General features: G+C 34.3%; 3 protein-coding genes across 5 annotated transcripts; all 3 read left to right on the forward strand.

The window, feature by feature from the left end:
• Window positions 1-424: 424 nt before the first annotated feature.
• Window positions 425-2,331, forward strand: LOC143348469 (uncharacterized). Its single transcript, XM_076778697.1, has 4 exons — window positions 425-518; window positions 639-1,205; window positions 1,299-1,526; window positions 1,685-2,331. Exons 2-4 carry the CDS (start codon window positions 733-735, stop codon window positions 1,830-1,832), a joined length of 849 nt encoding a protein of 282 aa, XP_076634812.1. The 5' UTR covers window positions 425-518; window positions 639-732; the 3' UTR covers window positions 1,833-2,331.
• Window positions 2,332-2,974: 643 nt separating this feature from the next.
• On the forward strand, window positions 2,975-13,278 carry LOC143347360 (cysteine dioxygenase type 1). 2 transcript variants are annotated; one of them, XM_076776428.1, is made up of 6 exons: window positions 2,975-3,531; window positions 5,676-5,817; window positions 5,887-6,001; window positions 6,076-6,245; window positions 6,330-6,382; window positions 13,269-13,278. In XM_076776428.1, exons 1-5 carry the CDS (start codon window positions 3,302-3,304, stop codon window positions 6,363-6,365), a joined length of 693 nt encoding a protein of 230 aa, XP_076632543.1. In that variant the 5' UTR covers window positions 2,975-3,301; the 3' UTR covers window positions 6,366-6,382; window positions 13,269-13,278. The 2 variants fall into 2 exon arrangements, with proteins under 2 accessions (XP_076632543.1, XP_076632542.1); XM_076776427.1 differs by lacking the exon at window positions 13,269-13,278 and having other exon boundaries at window positions 2,976-3,531; window positions 6,330-7,256.
• Window positions 8,030-18,274, forward strand: Top2 (DNA topoisomerase 2). Of its 2 annotated transcripts, none has more exons than XM_076776424.1 (23): window positions 8,030-8,308; window positions 9,696-10,025; window positions 10,124-10,367; window positions 10,455-10,841; window positions 10,924-11,163; window positions 11,236-11,341; window positions 12,216-12,368; window positions 12,443-12,612; window positions 12,693-12,903; window positions 12,990-13,578; window positions 13,660-13,891; window positions 13,970-14,169; window positions 14,261-14,396; window positions 14,485-14,793; window positions 14,980-15,213; window positions 15,282-15,470; window positions 15,617-15,740; window positions 15,827-15,973; window positions 16,056-16,134; window positions 16,203-16,282; window positions 16,443-16,556; window positions 16,650-16,768; window positions 16,902-18,274. In XM_076776424.1, exons 2-23 carry the CDS (start codon window positions 9,724-9,726, stop codon window positions 17,049-17,051), a joined length of 4,515 nt encoding a protein of 1,504 aa, XP_076632539.1. In that variant the 5' UTR covers window positions 8,030-8,308; window positions 9,696-9,723; the 3' UTR covers window positions 17,052-18,274. The 2 variants fall into 2 exon arrangements, with proteins under 2 accessions (XP_076632539.1, XP_076632540.1); XM_076776425.1 differs by having other exon boundaries at window positions 8,031-8,308; window positions 14,485-14,784; window positions 16,902-18,273.
• Window positions 18,275-19,726: the final 1,452 nt, after the last annotated feature.

Genomic DNA, 19,726 nt, shown 5'->3' on the forward strand with positions numbered 1-19,726 from the left:
GCAACAACAGGTTCACGGATTATCCAAAAAGTTGTTTGAAGAAGGAGAGGCAATTCTGTCGTGCCGGTTCTAGGGAAAACAGTTGCTCGATCTGCTATCACGATAACAGAAGTTGGGAGGAGTGTGATTGTAGGAGAGTAATCACTTGCGACAATTGTTGCAGACCGAGAAACGAATGCAGGTAAAATATAATTAAATGATAAACTATGTGACATTACCTCTTGTACTCGCCACCAGAGGGCTACGCTTTTGTCTCTCTCGCAAGCGCTTGACTGACCCCATATATCCAGCATCTAAGGCAGGACCTGCTAGGATTGCCTTATTAATTAATTAATGAGTCCATTTTCCTTCCCTTTTCTGTCTTCCTACGGTCTTTCCTCCACCTAGCAGGAGCGCGCCACAAATATTTGATATCTGAAAATATATGTGAAACCTTATAATCTTTAATTTGACCTATTTACATTATCGTTGCGTAATGCCTCATGTATACACACACATGTATCTTATGTAACATTTATGTAAGTTAATCATCTGTGTAGATTAAATGTTCCCCACTCTTTCGCGTTATTAGACGCTGTAGATCACGTTGCTTCCGATTTTTAACCAACATACAATCAATCTTAATTATCATCTTACAGTTGCAGGCTGACGATAACATGCGTGAATTGCTGCAAACCGAAAAACGAGTGCAGCTGCAAGCCCGTTTGCAATACAAAGAATGCCTGTAGCTGCATGAAGTCGATGTTCTGCCTTTATTGCGATCATCCTCGCGAGAAATGCGCCTGCAGAGCTCCGTTACGAAAATGCTCGTGCTGCGAACTGTCCATAGATCTGTGTATGTGCGAGGATCGTAAAATCTTCGCCGAGGGAAGACCGGTCCTTACCGAGCCCGATAACAAGCGTACCATGTACGTCACTGCCTGGAAACCTAGAGAAGACGTGAGACGTTACTTTTCCAGAAATTTAGAGAATCGTCGCGTCGATTCCATCAACGAGTGCCGCTGCCACGAGAAGTTAAAGTCACGAAAATCGGACGATCTACCTTATCAGCGGTTGAGCGTTTTCTCGGACGTGATGGACGAGTTGCAGCAGAAGATCAGCGAATCGACGTGTTGCACGCAATGTAGAAAGGTTCCCTGTTGTTGCAACAACAAGGCTGAGAGGGACGAAGGAAGGGACGAGAGAAAGATGAAATATTGTGTCAGGTAAAACGCGATTTCCTTCGAGACCGCGTTCCACGGACGTTCTTGGGAGTTTTCACTTATCCCTTTCTCTTCTTTCGTTTATTCGCGTTGCAGTCCGAAAACGAGACGAAAGATCGTGGCTGTGTGCGTGGACAAGCCAAAGAGCAAGTCGCCGATCGTCTGCAAGTGCGACGTCGGTCAAGCGAAAAACGACAGGCACAGAAAGGTGACGGCGCCGCTTTGTTGCGCTTGCAAATCGACGCCGTGCAGATGCAGGAAATCGAAATCGAGCCAGAAGAGACCGAGAGCAAAGTGTTACTATTGCAAAAGCTCGCCGTGCGTGTAAGTAGCGTGCGCGATACGGTTGTAGGTGAAGTTAGAGAAAAGGAAACCGAATGAAAACGATAGAAACCTCGCGTCAACGATAACACACCGCCTCGTCCCGAACCGTAGATCTGGTACTTCCAGTTGCTGATCTTTTATTACATTCCTTGCTATAGCTGCATTACGGGCAGAGAGCGCGGCAAACCGAGGCCGTGCAGGTGCGCTGATTCACCTTGCCGTACGAAAGAAAAGGAAATCGTGCCATGTGGTAAAACATCCACGAAACCGAAGAACAACGAGGAAAAGATAATTTGTGTCCGATGACGCGTCACCTGCGGTTACCTCACTTCGGGGACGACCCGAACGAGTCGCCGATCGGGATTTTCAAACGAAAAACAAAGCACTTCCGACTCCCAATCAAACGATATCTTACAGAAATCGTATCAAACACGAGACTCGAACCATTACATATTGCTATCCGTCGTAACTTTTTATTGTAAGCGCTAATTATAATCTTTCAATGATGAAATCTCTCATTAAGGTTAAAATAATCAAAGTTACGTTTATTTAAAAGAGATTCGAATCGGTGTCAAATAGACGTAAACTTATGCTTATTTATGTGGAAATTATTGTTCTACTTTCAATGTTACGATGATTGACGTTTGTATGACTGGAAAACGCCTATTAAAATATGTTTTGTTATTATAAAATAACTGTACATTTGCAGTGAAGTTAGTATTCGAAAATGATTTTGATAACTTTAAGGATAGAAAAGATATGTTTATCGTGTATCGTTAATTGTCGTCATTTCACCAACAATATTTTCAAACTTATGAAATAGAATAAACAAGAATTCCGTTAGTATTTGAATCATGTTTAGATTTACTCGGAATAACAAGAAACATACGTTGCCGCGCTGATTACAACCGCCACGCGCCAATCCTATCGACCGTACATAGTAAGTAAAACAAATAGTTCGTTTTTAAAACGAGAAGATAGTTCCTCTTTATCGTGTATCGTTTTTGCACCAAGGGGCGACCACTATGCTCGGTACAAAATAAGTTATCGTCGACTACTTAGTCCTATGCAACAATCGCAAAACAAACGAGCGGATAAACGTAACGAAACTTGAAAATTAGCCTATTTGAAAATAAAAAACGAATTGCCGCCCAATACGACGTTCAAAAATATTCGAAACGCGTTGAAATCTACGGTTCAAGAATATTTCTAATTTCTATAAAGTTACCAGAGAATATTATTATTTAATTCTGATTAGTTCAATTTCTTTATTAAGCTTCGAGAGAACTGTTTACGATTGGGTAATAGCAAGCGTCGACCTCTTCATTTTTACCAACCACCAGTTTAAGAAACACCCGATAACACGATCGTCACAACAGCCGTAACATCGAAAAAAGTTAGTTTACGATGGTACACAAAGTATTTGAATCTGTTTAAAAGCCGTCGGGAGAAGGGGGTATCTTACGCCTCGTATAAGACGCTGTCTCCCCTGTTTTACTAGACCGGTACGAGCCGTAGACCGGTAACGTGTTCTTGTTTGGTTAATCGCGCTCTTCGTCCCCTTGCGTTTTCAATCTCATCCACATTCTTTTGCTGGTTTAAAACGAACCCTGAATCCAGTGCAACGACGTCCTTTCTTTCGTCCTTTCACGCGAAATACAATTTCTTTTTCATATTTTCTTGCGAATCGTCGTCGCGCGTGTGTGACAAGATCGTTTCAGAGGAGAAAGTAAGTTCGAACTGAACGGGAAACATAACTGAACAATCGAAGGAAAATGCAAGACTGCAGTGAGGATTCTGGATTATTCTGTGCCTCGCGCGATAAGCTCTACAACGACAAGAACTCCCACGAACAGAAGGTGTCAACCCTTCACGAGCTTATAGATGCTCTGCACGAAGCTTTCGAGACTGACAATGTAAACATCGATCAGGTCCAGGATCTTATGGCCTCCTACAGAAGCAACCCTTTGGAATGGAAGAAATATGCGAAATTTGATAGATACAGGTAACATTTTCCTACTTAATTAGAATATACATCAATATCTCTGATATACTAATCAGTGAATATGAGACATTCCATCAAAATGAACTATACTTTTCTCGAGATAGATACGAACGATACTAGCTAAAACAATACTATGATTTGTTTCAACGACGATTCGCGATTAAATTACTACAGAAGTCTGTTAACAAATATGAGACGGGCATGAACTTTTTTTTTAAAATCACCAAATTGAACTATATAGTTTCATCATTCGATACTTTTCTTTTACCACGAACAAGATTATTTTTTAGTTTTATTTGGCGACTTTGTTTATCAAATAAAAACAACAAAATGAAATCTATAAAAAAACTATACTATACAATCTAACACAATCAGACATACTGCGACCTGTTAATAGTTAAATGTTAAAAATGTGTGAAATTAGCCAACTGATCGAATCGCGGCGAACGCAAACAACGTCTCTCGATCGTTTTTCGCGTCTCACCGTTCACGAACGATCGAACATCTCGGTAAATATATGCTCGGTCGGCGTGCAAGTAGAACACGAACAACTGCGCCGGAATTGTAGAATGAATTTGACGCGACGAAGTTCATGATAGGTTATCGGCCGTCACGGTTTCTCCAATCCCGATCCGTCTCGTAAATTTTCTGTTTCGTCCGTAAAACGAGCAGCCTTGAACAACCGAGGATGCAACGAAGCTTCGCCCCGAGAACGAATCGCGTTACACGAGAAAAGTAAATGACCCCATGAAAAAAAAAAAAAAAGAAAAAAACACGACGTAAATTAAGAATTACTGCGAGTGTGACGTCCTTATCAACCGGGTAACCCCGTATCGATAGAAATATACTGGTTACGCGCAACATTTCGCGAAATCACGTTTTTCAAAACACGAAAGATATATACAGGCCGTAACGCGAGCGTTGAAAGCGATCTGTTTATACACGAACGCGAAACCGATAAGAGAGAGGGTTCCAGAATCGTTCCCGTTTGATACGAATAATGACTGAACCGCTGATCACAAATGTGTTCCGTTAACGCGTATTTTTTTTTTTTTCGTGAGACTATCGGAAACGATTAATCGTCGACAAATAACGGAGGGTTCGTCCCTTGATCGCGTTATAATTAAATTGTCTAAATCAATCGATACGAACGGAATTGTTACGAAAGCTAACGCGTACGCTCTACATTTTATGGTTCAAAGGCCAAATTGCCGAGTGAATTTTAATCGACTTTCCATCTTGTTCGCGCGAAACGGAACGGGTCGATCTGGTATGAAAATTGTTTCGCGAATTATAAAGATAACGACTATGTCGGACGTAATGATATAAGATTATGGCACGTAACAGCTGACACGGTCGGTTTCCACACGACGCGCGAAAGTATGGAAACCCACGTGGACACAATATTTATACAAAGCAGGGTGCACTATTGAGAGCAAATAAGATAACATTTACCAAACACATTTGCAAAATAATCGATCGAAATCTATTAACGTTTGACGTTATTCACTTGTTTCCACAATTTTTAACCAAACCGGTAAAATAACTTTTTTCGGTTGATTTTACGGAGAATACCTCTCTCTTTTCTGTCTTGCTCGAATAATTATATCCACGAAAGAACGGACCCGATCGAAATGGTTCGACATCGTTGCAATCTGAGGCTAAGTATGCGGAACGCTTTAGAGTCTGTGTGTATTGCACATAAATCAGTGGTGTTCGTTCGGTGAACGGCTGGTTACACACACTTTCCACGTATGCCCCCCCCCCTTCTTGCCACTTACAACATTACACTTGAGCCAGAACATCGGTTCCTCGACACGCGACACTCGTCCGATCGAAAGCAATGAATGACGAGAATTTTTCACACAGCCAAGAGAAAGACTGATCAACCAATTTAACAAACGAGAAAATGTTTGAAAAGATTTTCACAGGACTATTGTGATTCTCTTTTAACATCCAACGATAAGTCTTGTGGAACGCTTAGAATCAATTTCTATGATCGAATACAACACAAATCCTTGAGGAACGTTTTCCTGTTTCACACTGCTAATTGATAGTAATTAATTATCCTTCAATGCGACCTAACGTTATCCACTATTACTCGTATCCTTAAATGGAACAAATGTATGCGTCATTCTGTTCAGATATACAAGGAACTTAGTTGACGAAGGAAATGGAAGGTTCAATCTCATGGTTTTGTGTTGGGGAGAAGGTCATGGATCAGCCATACACGATCATGCTAATGCGCATTGTGTGATGAAAATCCTCCAGGGTGAACTTTGCGAGGTATCAAGAAATATTTTGTTCCTCTCGCGTTTCTAGCGAACGTTTGTCTAAAACGCCATCTTTCCATAGACGAGATACGCGTGGCCTGTGAAATACGAAAATAATAAAGAGAATGACGAACCGGAAGAACTGAAGGAATTAGTGAGAAACACCGTTGGTCTCAATGAAATATGTTACATCAATGGTACGGTTTTTGTCTTGAACAAATAGAAACTTTGTACGTTTCCTCGTAACATTAAATAAAAATACTTTTTATAGATTCTTTAGGACTTCATCGAGTTGAAAACCCGAGCGCTGTGAATCCTGCAGTTTCGTTGCATTTATATTCCCCGCCGTTCAGTTCGTGTTCGGTTTTCAATAAACAAACTGGACAAAGGACCTCCAGCAACGTCACTTTCTGGTCCAAATACGGGGAAAAGAGAAACCGAGTAAAATTATTGATATTCTTTTTTCTAATAAATTTATGAAAAAAGAAAAAGTTAAATTGCAACTAACATTAATTTAATCTACAGGAAATTCAAGATGCCAGATGTCCTGAAGACAATTAATACGCTAAACGTGACACTCGCTACGACAACAATTATAGTAGAAATTTTATCCTAAGATGAACGAAATGAATTTTAAAATTTAGTGAAACTAGTATATAAGTATATAAAATATTAAGTACTTAAACATGTATTTATAAGAACTTCTATACCCTTCTGTGTATTTCGCTCAATAATGGTGACGTCCCTTGAATTTTTATACATAACTTGACAATACTATTTTAGATTGTTATATAAACGAAGCATGGAAAAATAGAAGATTAATTTAATCTTTCCTTGTTTTGTCTTAATTAAATTAAAAAATAATGTAAATATACATACATATATTATCTATTTGTTCTAATAAATTAGAAGCTGTTATCATACTCCGTTTGAATTCCGTTAAAATTGATCGTCAAGTATTATGGCGACGGTAGCGCGCCATTTTCGTTCGAATATCAATCGGTCATCTATGACAAAAAAAGACACATTAAACTAGAATTGAGCCTGAAATATTTTGCGAAAGATTATGATTTTTAATTGGTACATGTATATTAATGAAAATCGATTCAATTTTTAATTAAAAGTATATTAATATCGGATGAAAGCATCGAAAGAAAATAAATTTAACCTGTGACAAATATGTAGAAGATATTAACATATAAAGCATACTTTTGTATTTGTAGGAACTGGGAAGATCGATTCTGAGTTAAGGAAAATGTAAACAATGTCGAATAACATTTATTTACCACGTACTTTTAACTCCCTAAACTACCTCATGTTGAAGTTCACAGCACAAATGATAATTATGTACGCGGGATAACTTGTCAGGTGGCGCATTATGTGATTGGTGGGAAAAAGTCGAACTTACGCACTGAAATATGTATTTCTAATAAATTGTTAAATATCACAGAATATTGTATCTTAAATAATATTGAATAATGTAGTCGTGACCGTCGAAAAATAGAAACTAGGAATGAAAAAACGAAGATATCGGACTAAACGTTCGATTCTCCTATGATTCATTGTCAACGTAGTTATTTTAGTATCACATTTCGTGAGGATTAAATTAGTCTAACAACTGGTCTTTAAGAATAAATATAATCGATCTGTGACTATATTTAAATACATACCTATGATGGGGCTACCTACATATGGATACGAAAAATAGATACTGGACGAAACTAATATTTAAATTGTCGATAGTGACCGGTACTACATACATTTATTTTGGAGAATATAGAAAGGAAACAAGTATCAAGAACTGTGCCCTAATAATTAGGTATGGAATACAACACTTCTGATTGGTTTATATCCTAAGGCCGCGTATTCACTTACCATGCAATCGCAAAATACGAACTATAATGCAGTTACTGCATCACACAACTTTGCACATAAATGAGACAAATTAAATAAAATTAAAATTTTACGATGCAAAAGTGCATCAGATCAAATATATAACGATATCAAATAAAGTAATACAACTAAAAATTAATTTATTAACACGCTATGCGTCAAACCTGCGATCTGTCTGGGCAGAAGCACAATGGACCAATGGGAGTCAGTCGTAGTCACAATTTAGTTCGGCATGTTGGAATAGAAGATGGAGGTAGAGGGAGCTACTGTGTTCGAGACTTTGACCTCACACCAATCACAGTTGACAACGAGATTTGTGTTCTTTCGACTTAAGGCCTTCTAGCGCTGTTCACTCTTACAGGCGTCCCAACCGTCACTGTGAGTTACAGGTATAATGCGCTTACAATAGCTGTTTCACTATCTTGTAGGCAGCTTCGGATGAAGGTTAAGACAAAAGGCAACAAGGCAAATAGTTTGTGCGATGAATAATTAATTTTAGGCAGTTATTAACTGCGGTACGCCGTTTATTAATTTTAGTCCTACTTAGTAAACTATACTTGTGCAATTTTCGGTTGCCGACGCTACTTCGTTTTATCTCAATTCTACCGAAGGTAAGTGGGCTAAAGGTAGGAGTAATCTCGTAATCCAAAATTTCATCTGAAAATATTAATTTTCTTTTCGAAAACCATTTAATATTTGTATATAGATTTAATTTCCGAAAAAACAGATGTTTATACTAAATTGGCGTCTTCTTCCATACTGGCCAATTACACAGTGGATATTTTCCCGCCATATTAGCAAAACTTGTTTCGGGTACGAAAGTGTTTTTAGTAAATACCGATTCTAGTATTTCGTATTGAGCAAAATTTATTACCTATAATAGAGTACATTTATATTTTGTTTATACATAACGTTTATTACAATTAAAATTGACACGATAGAATAGTATTCCATGATTTTCACATGTTGAATATCAAAGCTTACATTAAACAGGATTAGATACAAATAAAGTGAGACTTGAATAAGTAAACACAAAAGTTTGTAATTTCTTGATTATCAATGGCTTTTGTTTTCTAATGCGTTGAAAAAAATACATATGTATTGTATATGTATTTATATGTAAATATTGTATATATTATGAAGTGTTCTTGCATATAAGTTTTCTTATGATACTCTATTATAAAAGAAACTGGTTTAATTTTTGTAGGGTACATTGCCAAACTCACATACTACACATGATTCCTTTTTATTTTTATAAGAAGTAGAATATGTTACTAAAATTCATTTGTTTATTTCAGAAATATTGTATAAATAATGATGCATAACTTGACATTGTATAGTAATATTATACAATGTTTATTTGTTTACAGAAAAAGAACATGGTATTTTAAATAGTTTAGTGGCTGAGTTTGGTTCCCTTTTTAAAGATAAACAACCCTGATTTTCCTATATCACTAGCTTGTTAAAAAAAATAAAGGTAATTGATGTAAATGAGTATATACAAAAACATTGTGTTCTTAAATCTTAATATATGTTATTGTTGAACTTGGATATAATTGGACAATTCACATTAAATTTTATGTACAGGATATCTCAGGTTTTAATGTTTAAAATTTGTCAGTATATTTTATGGCACTAAGAAAAAATGTTTATAAACATAGGTCATTTAAAGCTTTATTAAAAAGTTATAACACAAATATGGAATACAAGTGGAATAGTAATCGATTTGCTGCTACTAATGTTTTGTTTTTATTGTTTCATAGTACACATTTATATTTTATAAATTATATTTTATACTGATAAATATTCAATGTGTATAAAGCCAAATTAAAATTTTCTATATGTAAAATTAATTATGATTGTTAATATTGATACTTAAATAAAAGTAATTCTGAATATACGTGTAATATGTTTATTCTCATCTGTTATATTTTAAAGTGTCTGTAACATATTTTTGTTCTGGTAATATAAAATTTAAGTCATTTTCCTGTTTTACAGTTGCATAAAAACTTCAACTTATAACATTATGAATACTACGGTAGAAAATGGAGCTGATAACAATGCATCGAAGAAAAAAACCATTGAGGGGATTTATCAAAAAAAATCTCAATTGGAGCATATTTTATTACGTCCTGACACTTACATAGGTTCTGTTGAACCTGTAACTGAAATGATGTGGATTTATGACAAAGAGAAGGAAATGATGGTGCAAAAGGAAATAAAATATGTTCCTGGATTATACAAAATATTTGATGAGATTTTAGTAAATGCTGCAGATAATAAACAGAGGGATCCAAAAATGGACACAATTAAAATTGACATTAATCAGTATGTGATTACTTATTATACAATATGTAATCTGCAAATTATTAAAATATTCCTAATTAATAATTAAGAAACTAATAAAATATGACTTTAATTTGTAGAGAACAGAATCTTATATCAGTTTGGAATAATGGCAAAGGTATCCCAGTGGTAATTCATAAAGAAGAGAATATGTTTGTTCCTACAATGATATTTGGACATTTGTTAACATCGTCTAATTATGATGACGAAGAGGAAAAAGTAACCGGCGGTAGGAACGGTTATGGTGCCAAATTGTGTAATATTTTTAGTCATCGTTTTACAGTGGAAACTTCGTCTAAGGAATATAGGAAATGTTTAAAACAAGTAATTATTTTATTAAAAGAAGTTTAAGATCGAAGCTTATGTTTCTTATAATAATATGCATTCTACATAACATAATTGTATTTGTAGACATGGAGTAATAATATGGGATTAGCAAGCGAGCCCAGAGTTAAGGCATCTACCGGGGAAGATTTTACAAAGGTCATATTTTCACCAGATTTAGCAAAATTTAAAATGCAATCTCTAGATGATGATATAGTTGCTCTCATGTCTCGACGAGCATTTGATGTAGCAGCTTCTACTAGTGGTGTTAAAGTCTTTCTGAATGGCACTAGGGTTCCTATTAAAAATTTTAAGGAATATATTGATTTGTATATTAAAGACAAAACAGACGATATTGGTAATCCTTTGAAAATTATATATGAACATTGTGGACCTCGCTGGGAAGTGGCTGTTACTTTATCTGATAAGGGCTTCCAGCAAATGTCTTTTGTAAACAGTATTGCGACAACAAAGGTAAAATGTTTAAGAAAGTAGAAAAAGGGAACTATTATTTTATAATAAACTGAAGATCTTAAAAGTATTTTTTTGTAAATAGGGTGGACGACATGTAGATCATGTTTCGGAATTAATAGTAAAGCAGTTGACAGAAACATTAAAGAAGAAAAACAAGGCAGGAATCACAATCAAGCCATTCCAAATAAAGAATCATCTATGGATTTTTGTCAATTGTCTCATTAACAATCCTACATTTGATTCACAAACTAAGGAGCATATGACATTGCAAGCTAAAAGTTTTGGCTCAAAATGCGTATTTCCTGATAAATTCATTGCAAATGTAAATATTAAATTTCAATTTTACTGATACAGTGTTTTTATATATTTATGACGAATTTTTAATTATACATAGGTAACAAAAATGGGCATTGTTGAAGCAGTTTTAACATGGGCGAAATTTAAAGCCGATAGCCAATTACAAAAGTTGGGGCCTAAGTCGAAGCAAAGAAAGTTGCAAGGTAAATTCTCTAAATAAAATATACGTACAAACATGTAGGATTAACTATAATAATCTGATTGTGCAAAATCTACAGAACCGCGTTTTATAAGTGAAATCTTTTTTGTGTAGATTGTACACTATATTTACGTGTTGAGAAGGGAATTGTTACAATTGCAAGAGTTTTATATCGATAGATTCCTGTCATTTTTGCTGTTTGTTTTATACTGATGCGAAGATTCGCTATCACTGCTATTAACACCAAAATTTGTTTGTATTTCATCGTCAACGGTCTAACGGTTCTGTTGTAGCGTCTTGTGGAACTTTTCCCTTTCATATACTCTTAAAAAGGATTCGCTCAATGTTTCTTGTAAATGGCGTGTTAGGAAATATTTTGGCATAACAAATTCTTACGTTGTCCGAGAATAAGGCAGCGTTGACACTCACTTGTTGATGTCATCAGTCTTCATTTGCTCACAGTGTAGTACTAATCTAACTTTTCAAAGTAAGAGATAGTAAGAAGGGGAAGAAAGTCAATATGAATATATCAAAACAAACGAGTAGTACAATATTTGTAAGCCAGAGAAACAAATTTCATGCATACTTTGTAAATACGATACAGCGTATATTATAGTACAGTAATGCCCGCTTAAGCGTTCGCGGCCGGTCCCGAACGCGGACGCTTAAGCGGGTAGGTCACTTCTACGAATTCAACTGAGACAAGGAAAGAGGATGAGTCCTAGTGAGATATAATAGCGAGGTACAATAGAATGTATCGATAACGACTGGCGTCAAGTTACGCTCGACACGCTCGACGCTCGCTTTCAAGATTGGGTGGGGATAACCGCAGACGTTTAAATGGGCATTACTGTATTTGGTGTAATTTTGTATTTTAGGAATACCAAAATTAGAAGATGCTAATGATGCTGGAACTGGTAGATCACTCGAATGCACACTCATATTAACTGAGGGAGATTCAGCTAAGACCATGGCTGTATCTGGTCTTGCCTCAATAGGTAGAGATAAATATGGAATATTTCCTCTAAGAGGTAAGTATATGTAAACATTTAATAAGGCTAATATTGATACCAATTGTATCACTATTATTTATGAAAATCACTAGGTAAGATTTTAAATGTACGAGAAGCGACACACAAACAAATTTTGGAAAATGTCGAAATTAATAATTTGATAAAAATTCTTGGTCTTCAATATAAAAAGAAATATGAAACTCGTGATGATTTAAAAACATTACGTTATGGAAAGATGATGATAATGACGGATCAGGATCAGGTTAATTTTTTAATAGATTCAGTTGTTCAATAACCGTTGTGTATCTGTACAATAATTATGCGACACTTGTATTTATGTAGGATGGTTCTCATATCAAGGGATTGTTAATTAATTTTATTCATCATAATTGGCCTTCATTACTGAAGGTAAATTTTGTGGAGGAATTTATTACACCTATTGTTAAAGCATCAAAGGGAAGCGAAATATTAAGCTTTTTCTCTCTGCCGGAATTTCAAAAATGGAAAACAGAAACAAATAATTATCATACGTATAAAATCAAATACTACAAAGGTTTTTATTTTTCATCTTTTGTAAAACTTTGCATCTTCGTATTTAGTTTGAATTGTACGAAAGTATATTAATTTCCCTCGATATAGGTTTGGGTACCTCTACTGCTAAAGAGGCGAAAGAATATTTTCAAAATATGACTAGACATAGAATTCTATTTAGATATGATGGGGACCAGGATGATCAAAATATCATCATGGCCTTCAGTAAAAAATGTGTCGACCAACGTAAGGATTGGTTAACGAATTATATGGATGAAACAAAAAGAAGAAAAGATATTGGACTTGGAGAGCGTTATCTTTATGAAAAAGATACACGTACCGTATCATTCTCGGATTTCATTAACGTTGAATTAGTTTTATATAGTAACTACGACAATGTGCGATCCATACCTAATGCGATCGATGGTTTTAAGCCGGGACAAAGAAAAGTTTTATACACGTGTTTAAAACGAAACGATAAACGCGAAGTTAAAGTTGCTCAATTAGCTGGTTCAGTTGCTGAACATTCAGCATATCACCACGGCGAAGTTTCTCTAATGTCGACTATTGTCGGTCTAGCACAGAACTTCGTAGGCAGTAATAATATTAATTTACTTCAACCCATTGGTCAGTTTGGTACTAGACTAGCCGGAGGAAAAGATTCGGCAAGTCCTCGATATATCTTCACAATGCTTAGGTATTTAAATTTTTATTTTATGTCACAGTTATAAATAAAAAAAGAACAGTTAACATATTTTCCTTTTTCCTATTACCACAGTCCATTAGCGAGATTTATATTTCACAAATATGACGAACCATTACTAAAATATGAATATGATGATAATCAAAAAATTGAACCTGTCTATTATGTACCAACTATACCAATGGTATTGATAAATGGCGCCGATGGCATTGGTACTGGTTGGATGACAAAAATACCGAATTACAACCCTAGAGAAATCATTGAAAATTTGTACAGAATGATGGATGGCGCTGATCCAAAACCAATGGTAGTTATATTTTTTAAGAACGTGTTTTGTACACATTATTTTGATATATTTTATTAATTTTTTTCGTTTTCTATGTAGATACCCTATTACAAAAACTTCAAAGGAGTAATAGAGAGTTGTGGAGATTATCGGTATGTTCTTAATGGTGAAATTTCAGTAATTGGACCAGATAAAGTTGAAATTACAGAACTTCCAGTGGGAATATGGACACAAGCGTATAAAGAATCAGTTTTAGAGCCAATGTTACACGGAAGCGATAAAACACCGTCTATTATTTCGTAATTATAATAGTATTATTAACTAAATATTGTAAATTAAGCAAACAAGTATGAAATAGTCATTGTTCGTTTTTTCTGAATATTATTATAGAGATTACAAGGAATACAACACGGATACGGCAGTACACTTTGTGGTAACTTTAAATCGCGATAAGTTAGTAGAATTAGAGAGAGATGGTCTTCACAAAACATTTAAATTGCAAACAACAATGGCGATTACATCCATGGTAAATAATTTACACACCTTATTCAAAATAAATAATAAGATATAAAATGTTATTAATCGCATAATAAATTGTATTTATTTTTACGTAGTGTGCATTCGATGGAAATCAATGCCTTCAGAAGTATGAGAGTGTTACTCAAATTTTGAGAAGTTTCTATAAAATCAGACTAGAATTGTACCACAAAAGAAAAGATTATTTAGAGGGTATACTGCAAGCGGAAGCATCGAAACTCTCAAATCAAGCAAGATTTATTTTAGAGAAATGCGATGGCACTATAGTAATAGAAAATAAAAAGAAGAAGGATATGATAGCTGAATTAATTAAACGGGAGTATGTATCCGATCCGGTAATGGCTTGGAAATTATCACAAAATAGAGAAGAAGTTTTGGTAAGTACTGTACCTTTACTTTAAACAATTATCTGCAATGATGCATTTAAGCTTAATTGTTATGCTACGTTAGGAAGCTCAAGTAAGTGGTGGGAAGAAATTGGAGTAAAAAACACGAAATAGAATTTTAATTCTAACTTGTTTTAATCTTAATGCACGCGTATATATACAAATAATTATGTAATATATTGGTAGGAGGAAATAGCCGAAAATGTTGAAGATGAAGAGGCTGCATTACCTACTGTCATAGCAAAAGAAAATTTTGATTATCTACTAGGAATGACGTTGTGGAGTCTTACACAAGAAAAGAAAGATGAATTGTTACGCCAAAGAGACGACAAATTAGCAGAATTGAAAAGATTACAAGCTCGTTCGCCTGTTTCTTTATGGAAGGAGGATTTAGACAATCTACTAAGTGAATTAAATAAGGTGAGTAGATGTTGCCTAACATTTTAGAATGTCGAACAAAGTTTTACTCGTGGTTCATATTTTATTAGTTAGAAGAAAAAGAAAAAAAGGAAGATTTGAAAATGGCTAAACTTATCAAAAAGCCGCCATCAAAAATTTATGCTTCGAATTCTATACGTCGAGTAATTCCTACAATCGACATAGAATTGAAAAAGAAAATCGAAAAAGCTGAAATCGTATCTAAAGATAAAAAGGAAGGCATTAAAAAACAGCCAAAGGTAGTGTAACAAGTTATAAAATTATTATTTAAATATTTTTGCTTTTTATTTATATATAATAATTATCTATATGTAAAACATTTTTTTTACGCATAAAATGTTTTATGTAAGTTGAACATAAAAATTTATGTAAATATTATATGTAGGTAAAGAAAGAACAAATGGAGGAAAAAGATGAATTTGATACCTTGGTGGAATCGAACGCAAAATCTTTGTGTGAAAGGATAAACATTATTTCAGAAAAAGGAGAGAAAAAAGCAGGTAGTAAAAGTATGTATACACAAAATTATAATAAAATAAAGATAGAGGCTTACACAGATCATTATATGCAACATTTTCTGTAATGTTTCAATTAGAATTAAAACAAACAACATTGCCTTTTAAAAGAAACGCTAAAAAAGGTGATAAAAGAAAGATGAACTCTGACGGTGAAAGTTATGATGAGATTGATTTTGGTAGTATTTCTCCTCCTCCAGAACCTCGTGTATCCCGTAGAAATACAGGTATTAATTTTCATGTTTTAATATTAAATAATGCATATACATATAAAATTAATAATTTTTAATTAAATTTTGAACGTGACAGCTAAGAAAAACTACAGTTTCGATTCCGAGTCTTCATTTAGCGACGAATTGATTAATCATCATTCATCGGATTCAGATCAGTGAGTTTATTTCATGATTTTAGTTACGTAAAAATAAAATACATTTTTATTAATAATTTTTCTTTTAGAAAAATGAAATCCGCTACAATAACAAATAGTGATTCTGACGATAGCTTTAACATAAATAAGAAGGCACCACTACCGAAATGTAAGTAAATGAATATAAGCAATTAAAAATTCTCGCAAATTAAATTACTATATTTATTAACACATAATTAACGAAATTGTAATTATTGTTATAAATCCGTTGGTTATATTATTGTGTAATGTTCATGGTACTGTTTTAATAATGTTTTCGTTTCTAATAGTAAGTTCAGAAGAACTTTTTGACTCCCTAGTCAGTGGTTCTTCGGCAGAAAAGCAACAGAAACAACCATTTATTATGTCATCTAGTGAAGAGTTATTCACATCCCCGACAAAAGGTACTAAAGTTTCTTAATAATACTTTAGTAATTGTTAACGTATTTATGTATCATATTGTTTATTTATACTATAATTTGTTGTTCATAATTTAGCGCCTGTTAAAAAGAAGGCTGAAAATGGAGGCAAAAGGGGAAAAATACGATTTAAGACAAAGGTATTTTCTTCTGATTCGGACTCCGAAGAACAAACGTTTTCTGGCAAAGAGGCTCCTGTGAGTAACAATACATTTCATAAATTATTGGTTAAGAATTTATTACTTTAAATATAATTAATAGAAAGTAAAAAGCGTTTATGATATATAGATTTCTAAACATTAATACGTTTGGTATAATTTAATGATACAGGCAAAGAAGAAGAAGAAGAAGACCGAGCCGCAACAGGATAATATTGCCAGGATAGAAGAAACTTCTCCAGTTCTAATGCCGAGAAATAACTCCGGTCGTACTCGTAAACCAGTTTCATATGCTGTAGACTCGGACGACGATTCTACTTAAATGATTTTATCCACGCAAGTTTTCAGTTGAATTATAATTCAGATTGTTAATAACGTTATTTTATATTATCAATAAACCAGATTATTTTATGTTAATAGCGGTACACAATCTGAAATGCAATTCAACTGAATGAATATGCATACATTCAGTACATGTACATACACAGTGTTCCTACATTAAATGTGAAAAAGGACCTTATGTTAACCTAACAATACCAGTAAAGCGATTAATGCGACGTACATGCCTATAATACGGTTTCACATCGTATATAAAGTCAAAACTTTTATTTACATTCTTTTTGTACAAAATTGTAAAGATATTAGAAGAAAAAAAAAATAGATTCTTAACAAACTTTACATTCACTGTATATGCAATGTGATGTAGTGCAATATTATGTTTGGGAATTTATTTATTTTATTAAAGAACAAATCTGACGACAAACTGAAGTACAGATTTAAATAAAGCTAAGTCAAGGATTAACTTAGCTTTATTAATATTATCTTAATATTCTTCAAGAGTTCGAAGTAAATGGTAAAATACGAAAAAAGATTACCCTCTTGCGTTGAGGTTGGGGGCACACGAGCGTTAATGTGATTCTTCGGTCCCGAGTAATACATTTAAGGCGGGAATACTGTATAAAAAAAATGTATGTATGTGTACATGACACACTACCTGTCAATAGTGTGAGAGCCGTCCGTGTAGGGCCGTATGTTTTTCAATCCAAATTGGAAATAACGCAAAATTCTTAACACCACACGCTCTTACAAACGTACCAACTGTCATTCAAAAGCACAGATGTAATACACTCACAATAACTATGCGTAGCAGTTGTCTATACAGCTTAATTTATATTTATCTTCGTAATTCTATAGATGTGATTGCAATGAAGTTCATGCATTTATCATGCCTTGAACGTTGTTCGATATTAAACTGCGTTGTATATATTCTTTAAAGATTTAACTATAATTTTAATTCGCCAAATGTGTTTTACTTATTTTTTCATGTATCAAACTCACATTTTTTAACGAAACATAATTATCGTTTACGTATATATATATACTTGTTAGAGATATTTTTCGTATCCGTAATAAATGACGTATCTTGAATATACGAGGTACTTATTGTAACGTGTGAAAACAATTGTATCAATTAACACGTATAATTCTTTCGTTCAATATTGAAGTAAAATAAAGGAAAAACGAAATAATACCACATAAAAATTCTATTCAATCAAATCCTCTTAACGTTGTATATTAATAATTTACCTTTCTGATCTATTTCAAAGATTTTTTCAAAAAGTTAAATACGTTTGACATTAAACTTAGTATCATTATTAAATTTAGTATCTCGGTTTTGCTTTTAGTTCCTCGTTTCGAAATAATTTGTAAAAACAGTGATTAATTTCAATCAATGATCAATTTCACAAGATTATTCACCTATGCCAGATCACGCGTACGCGAGCTCGTAGAGTTTCAGAAAGTTGACAAAGGCAAACTGACACATGCTCTCTTTCTCGACTCTTCGAAGTTACCCGAAGTAATTTAGGACCGCCTCGTGGGAATCAAGAAAGCTGCCCACTTTGAAAATCCGAATGGCAAAACGCCCAAGTTTGTCGTGGAATAGTTCGTTATTTTTAACGATAGATGGCGCTTATTTTTTACCTCAAACCTCTGGTGTTAAAACGCCCAAGTTTGTCGTGGAATAGTTCGTTATTTTCAACGATAGATGGCGCTTATTTACCGACCTCAGGCCCTCTGGTGCTAAAACGCCCAAGTTTGTCGAGAAATCCATCTAGCATGGACGATGCGAACTATTCCACGACAAACTTGGGCGTTTTAACACCAGAGGGTTTGAGGTAAAAAATAAGCGCCATCTATCGTTAAAAATAACGAACTATTCCACGACAAACTTGGGCGTTTTGCCATTCACATTTTCAAAGTGGGCAGCTTTCTTGACTCCCACGAGACGGTCCTCAATTACAATTACAATTACAGAAATATAAGCGGTGGTCAGCAGAGGCATGCAGTGGCAAGCAGAGATCAGCAGGGACGAACAGTAGCATGAAATAATTGTTATACGATGTCAGAAGCATCAGGGGTGAGCAGAAACCTGCAAAGGCAAGCAGAGACTTGTAGGGGCATGCAGTAGTGAGTATTAATCGTTATACATTATCAGAAATACCTGCACTGGTCAGTAACGTTCGGCTAATATCTCTCATTAAAATTTTTCCCAGGTACGGCTGAACACCCTCCATAGGCAAAGTGCAATAATGCAAAAAATGTTTTGAGCAATTTTTTTTGCGGTAATACTCGTTTTAAGACTCCTAATCATATTTGAACTATTCTGCGATACATGGTGGTACAGTCGACTAGAAAGAGAGGGTGGTAGTGTGCAGCAGAAAAGGAGATATTTCGACTCATGTGAGTCTGTTGTAATTATAAATAATTGTAAAGTAGAGGATGTAAATGGGCGTTAATTACTATTAAAAATGAGAAAAATTATGCTTAGTGTTGCATACATATTAGTTTATTGCAACATGTTTGTATGTAAGATAACATAAAATACTGATGAGAAAATTACTTTATAAGTAATTTTATGATTAATTAATTACGAAAAAATTGAACAAAATTCTTTATATGTTTCATTAGAAACATTATTTTACACAAGACTAGTTA

Source organism: Colletes latitarsis, chromosome 11, assembly GCF_051014445.1.
Source record: "Colletes latitarsis isolate SP2378_abdomen chromosome 11, iyColLati1, whole genome shotgun sequence".
NCBI classification, from domain to species: domain Eukaryota; kingdom Metazoa; phylum Arthropoda; class Insecta; order Hymenoptera; family Colletidae; genus Colletes; species Colletes latitarsis.

Excerpts from the sequence above, each read along its gene's own strand:
- LOC143348469 (XM_076778697.1), top strand. The coding sequence starts at position 733 with ATGAAGTCGATGTTCTGCCTTTATTGCGATCATCCTCGCGAGAAATGC. Across the intron at positions 1,206-1,298 it reads AAGATGAAATATTGTGTCAG|TCCGAAAACGAGACGAAAGA; the intron begins GTAAAACGCGAT and ends TTCGCGTTGCAG. Across the intron at positions 1,527-1,684 it reads TGCAAAAGCTCGCCGTGCGT|CTGCATTACGGGCAGAGAGC; the intron begins GTAAGTAGCGTG and ends TCCTTGCTATAG.
- Top2 (XM_076776424.1), top strand. The coding sequence starts at position 9,724 with ATGAATACTACGGTAGAAAATGGAGCTGATAACAATGCATCGAAGAAA. Across the intron at positions 11,164-11,235 it reads CTGATAAATTCATTGCAAAT|GTAACAAAAATGGGCATTGT; the intron begins GTAAATATTAAA and ends AATTATACATAG. Across the intron at positions 12,613-12,692 it reads TAATGACGGATCAGGATCAG|GATGGTTCTCATATCAAGGG; the intron begins GTTAATTTTTTA and ends GTATTTATGTAG.
- LOC143347360 (XM_076776428.1), top strand. The coding sequence starts at position 3,302 with ATGCAAGACTGCAGTGAGGATTCTGGATTATTCTGTGCCTCGCGCGAT. Across the intron at positions 5,818-5,886 it reads TCCAGGGTGAACTTTGCGAG|ACGAGATACGCGTGGCCTGT; the intron begins GTATCAAGAAAT and ends ATCTTTCCATAG. Across the intron at positions 6,002-6,075 it reads TGAAATATGTTACATCAATG|ATTCTTTAGGACTTCATCGA; the intron begins GTACGGTTTTTG and ends TACTTTTTATAG.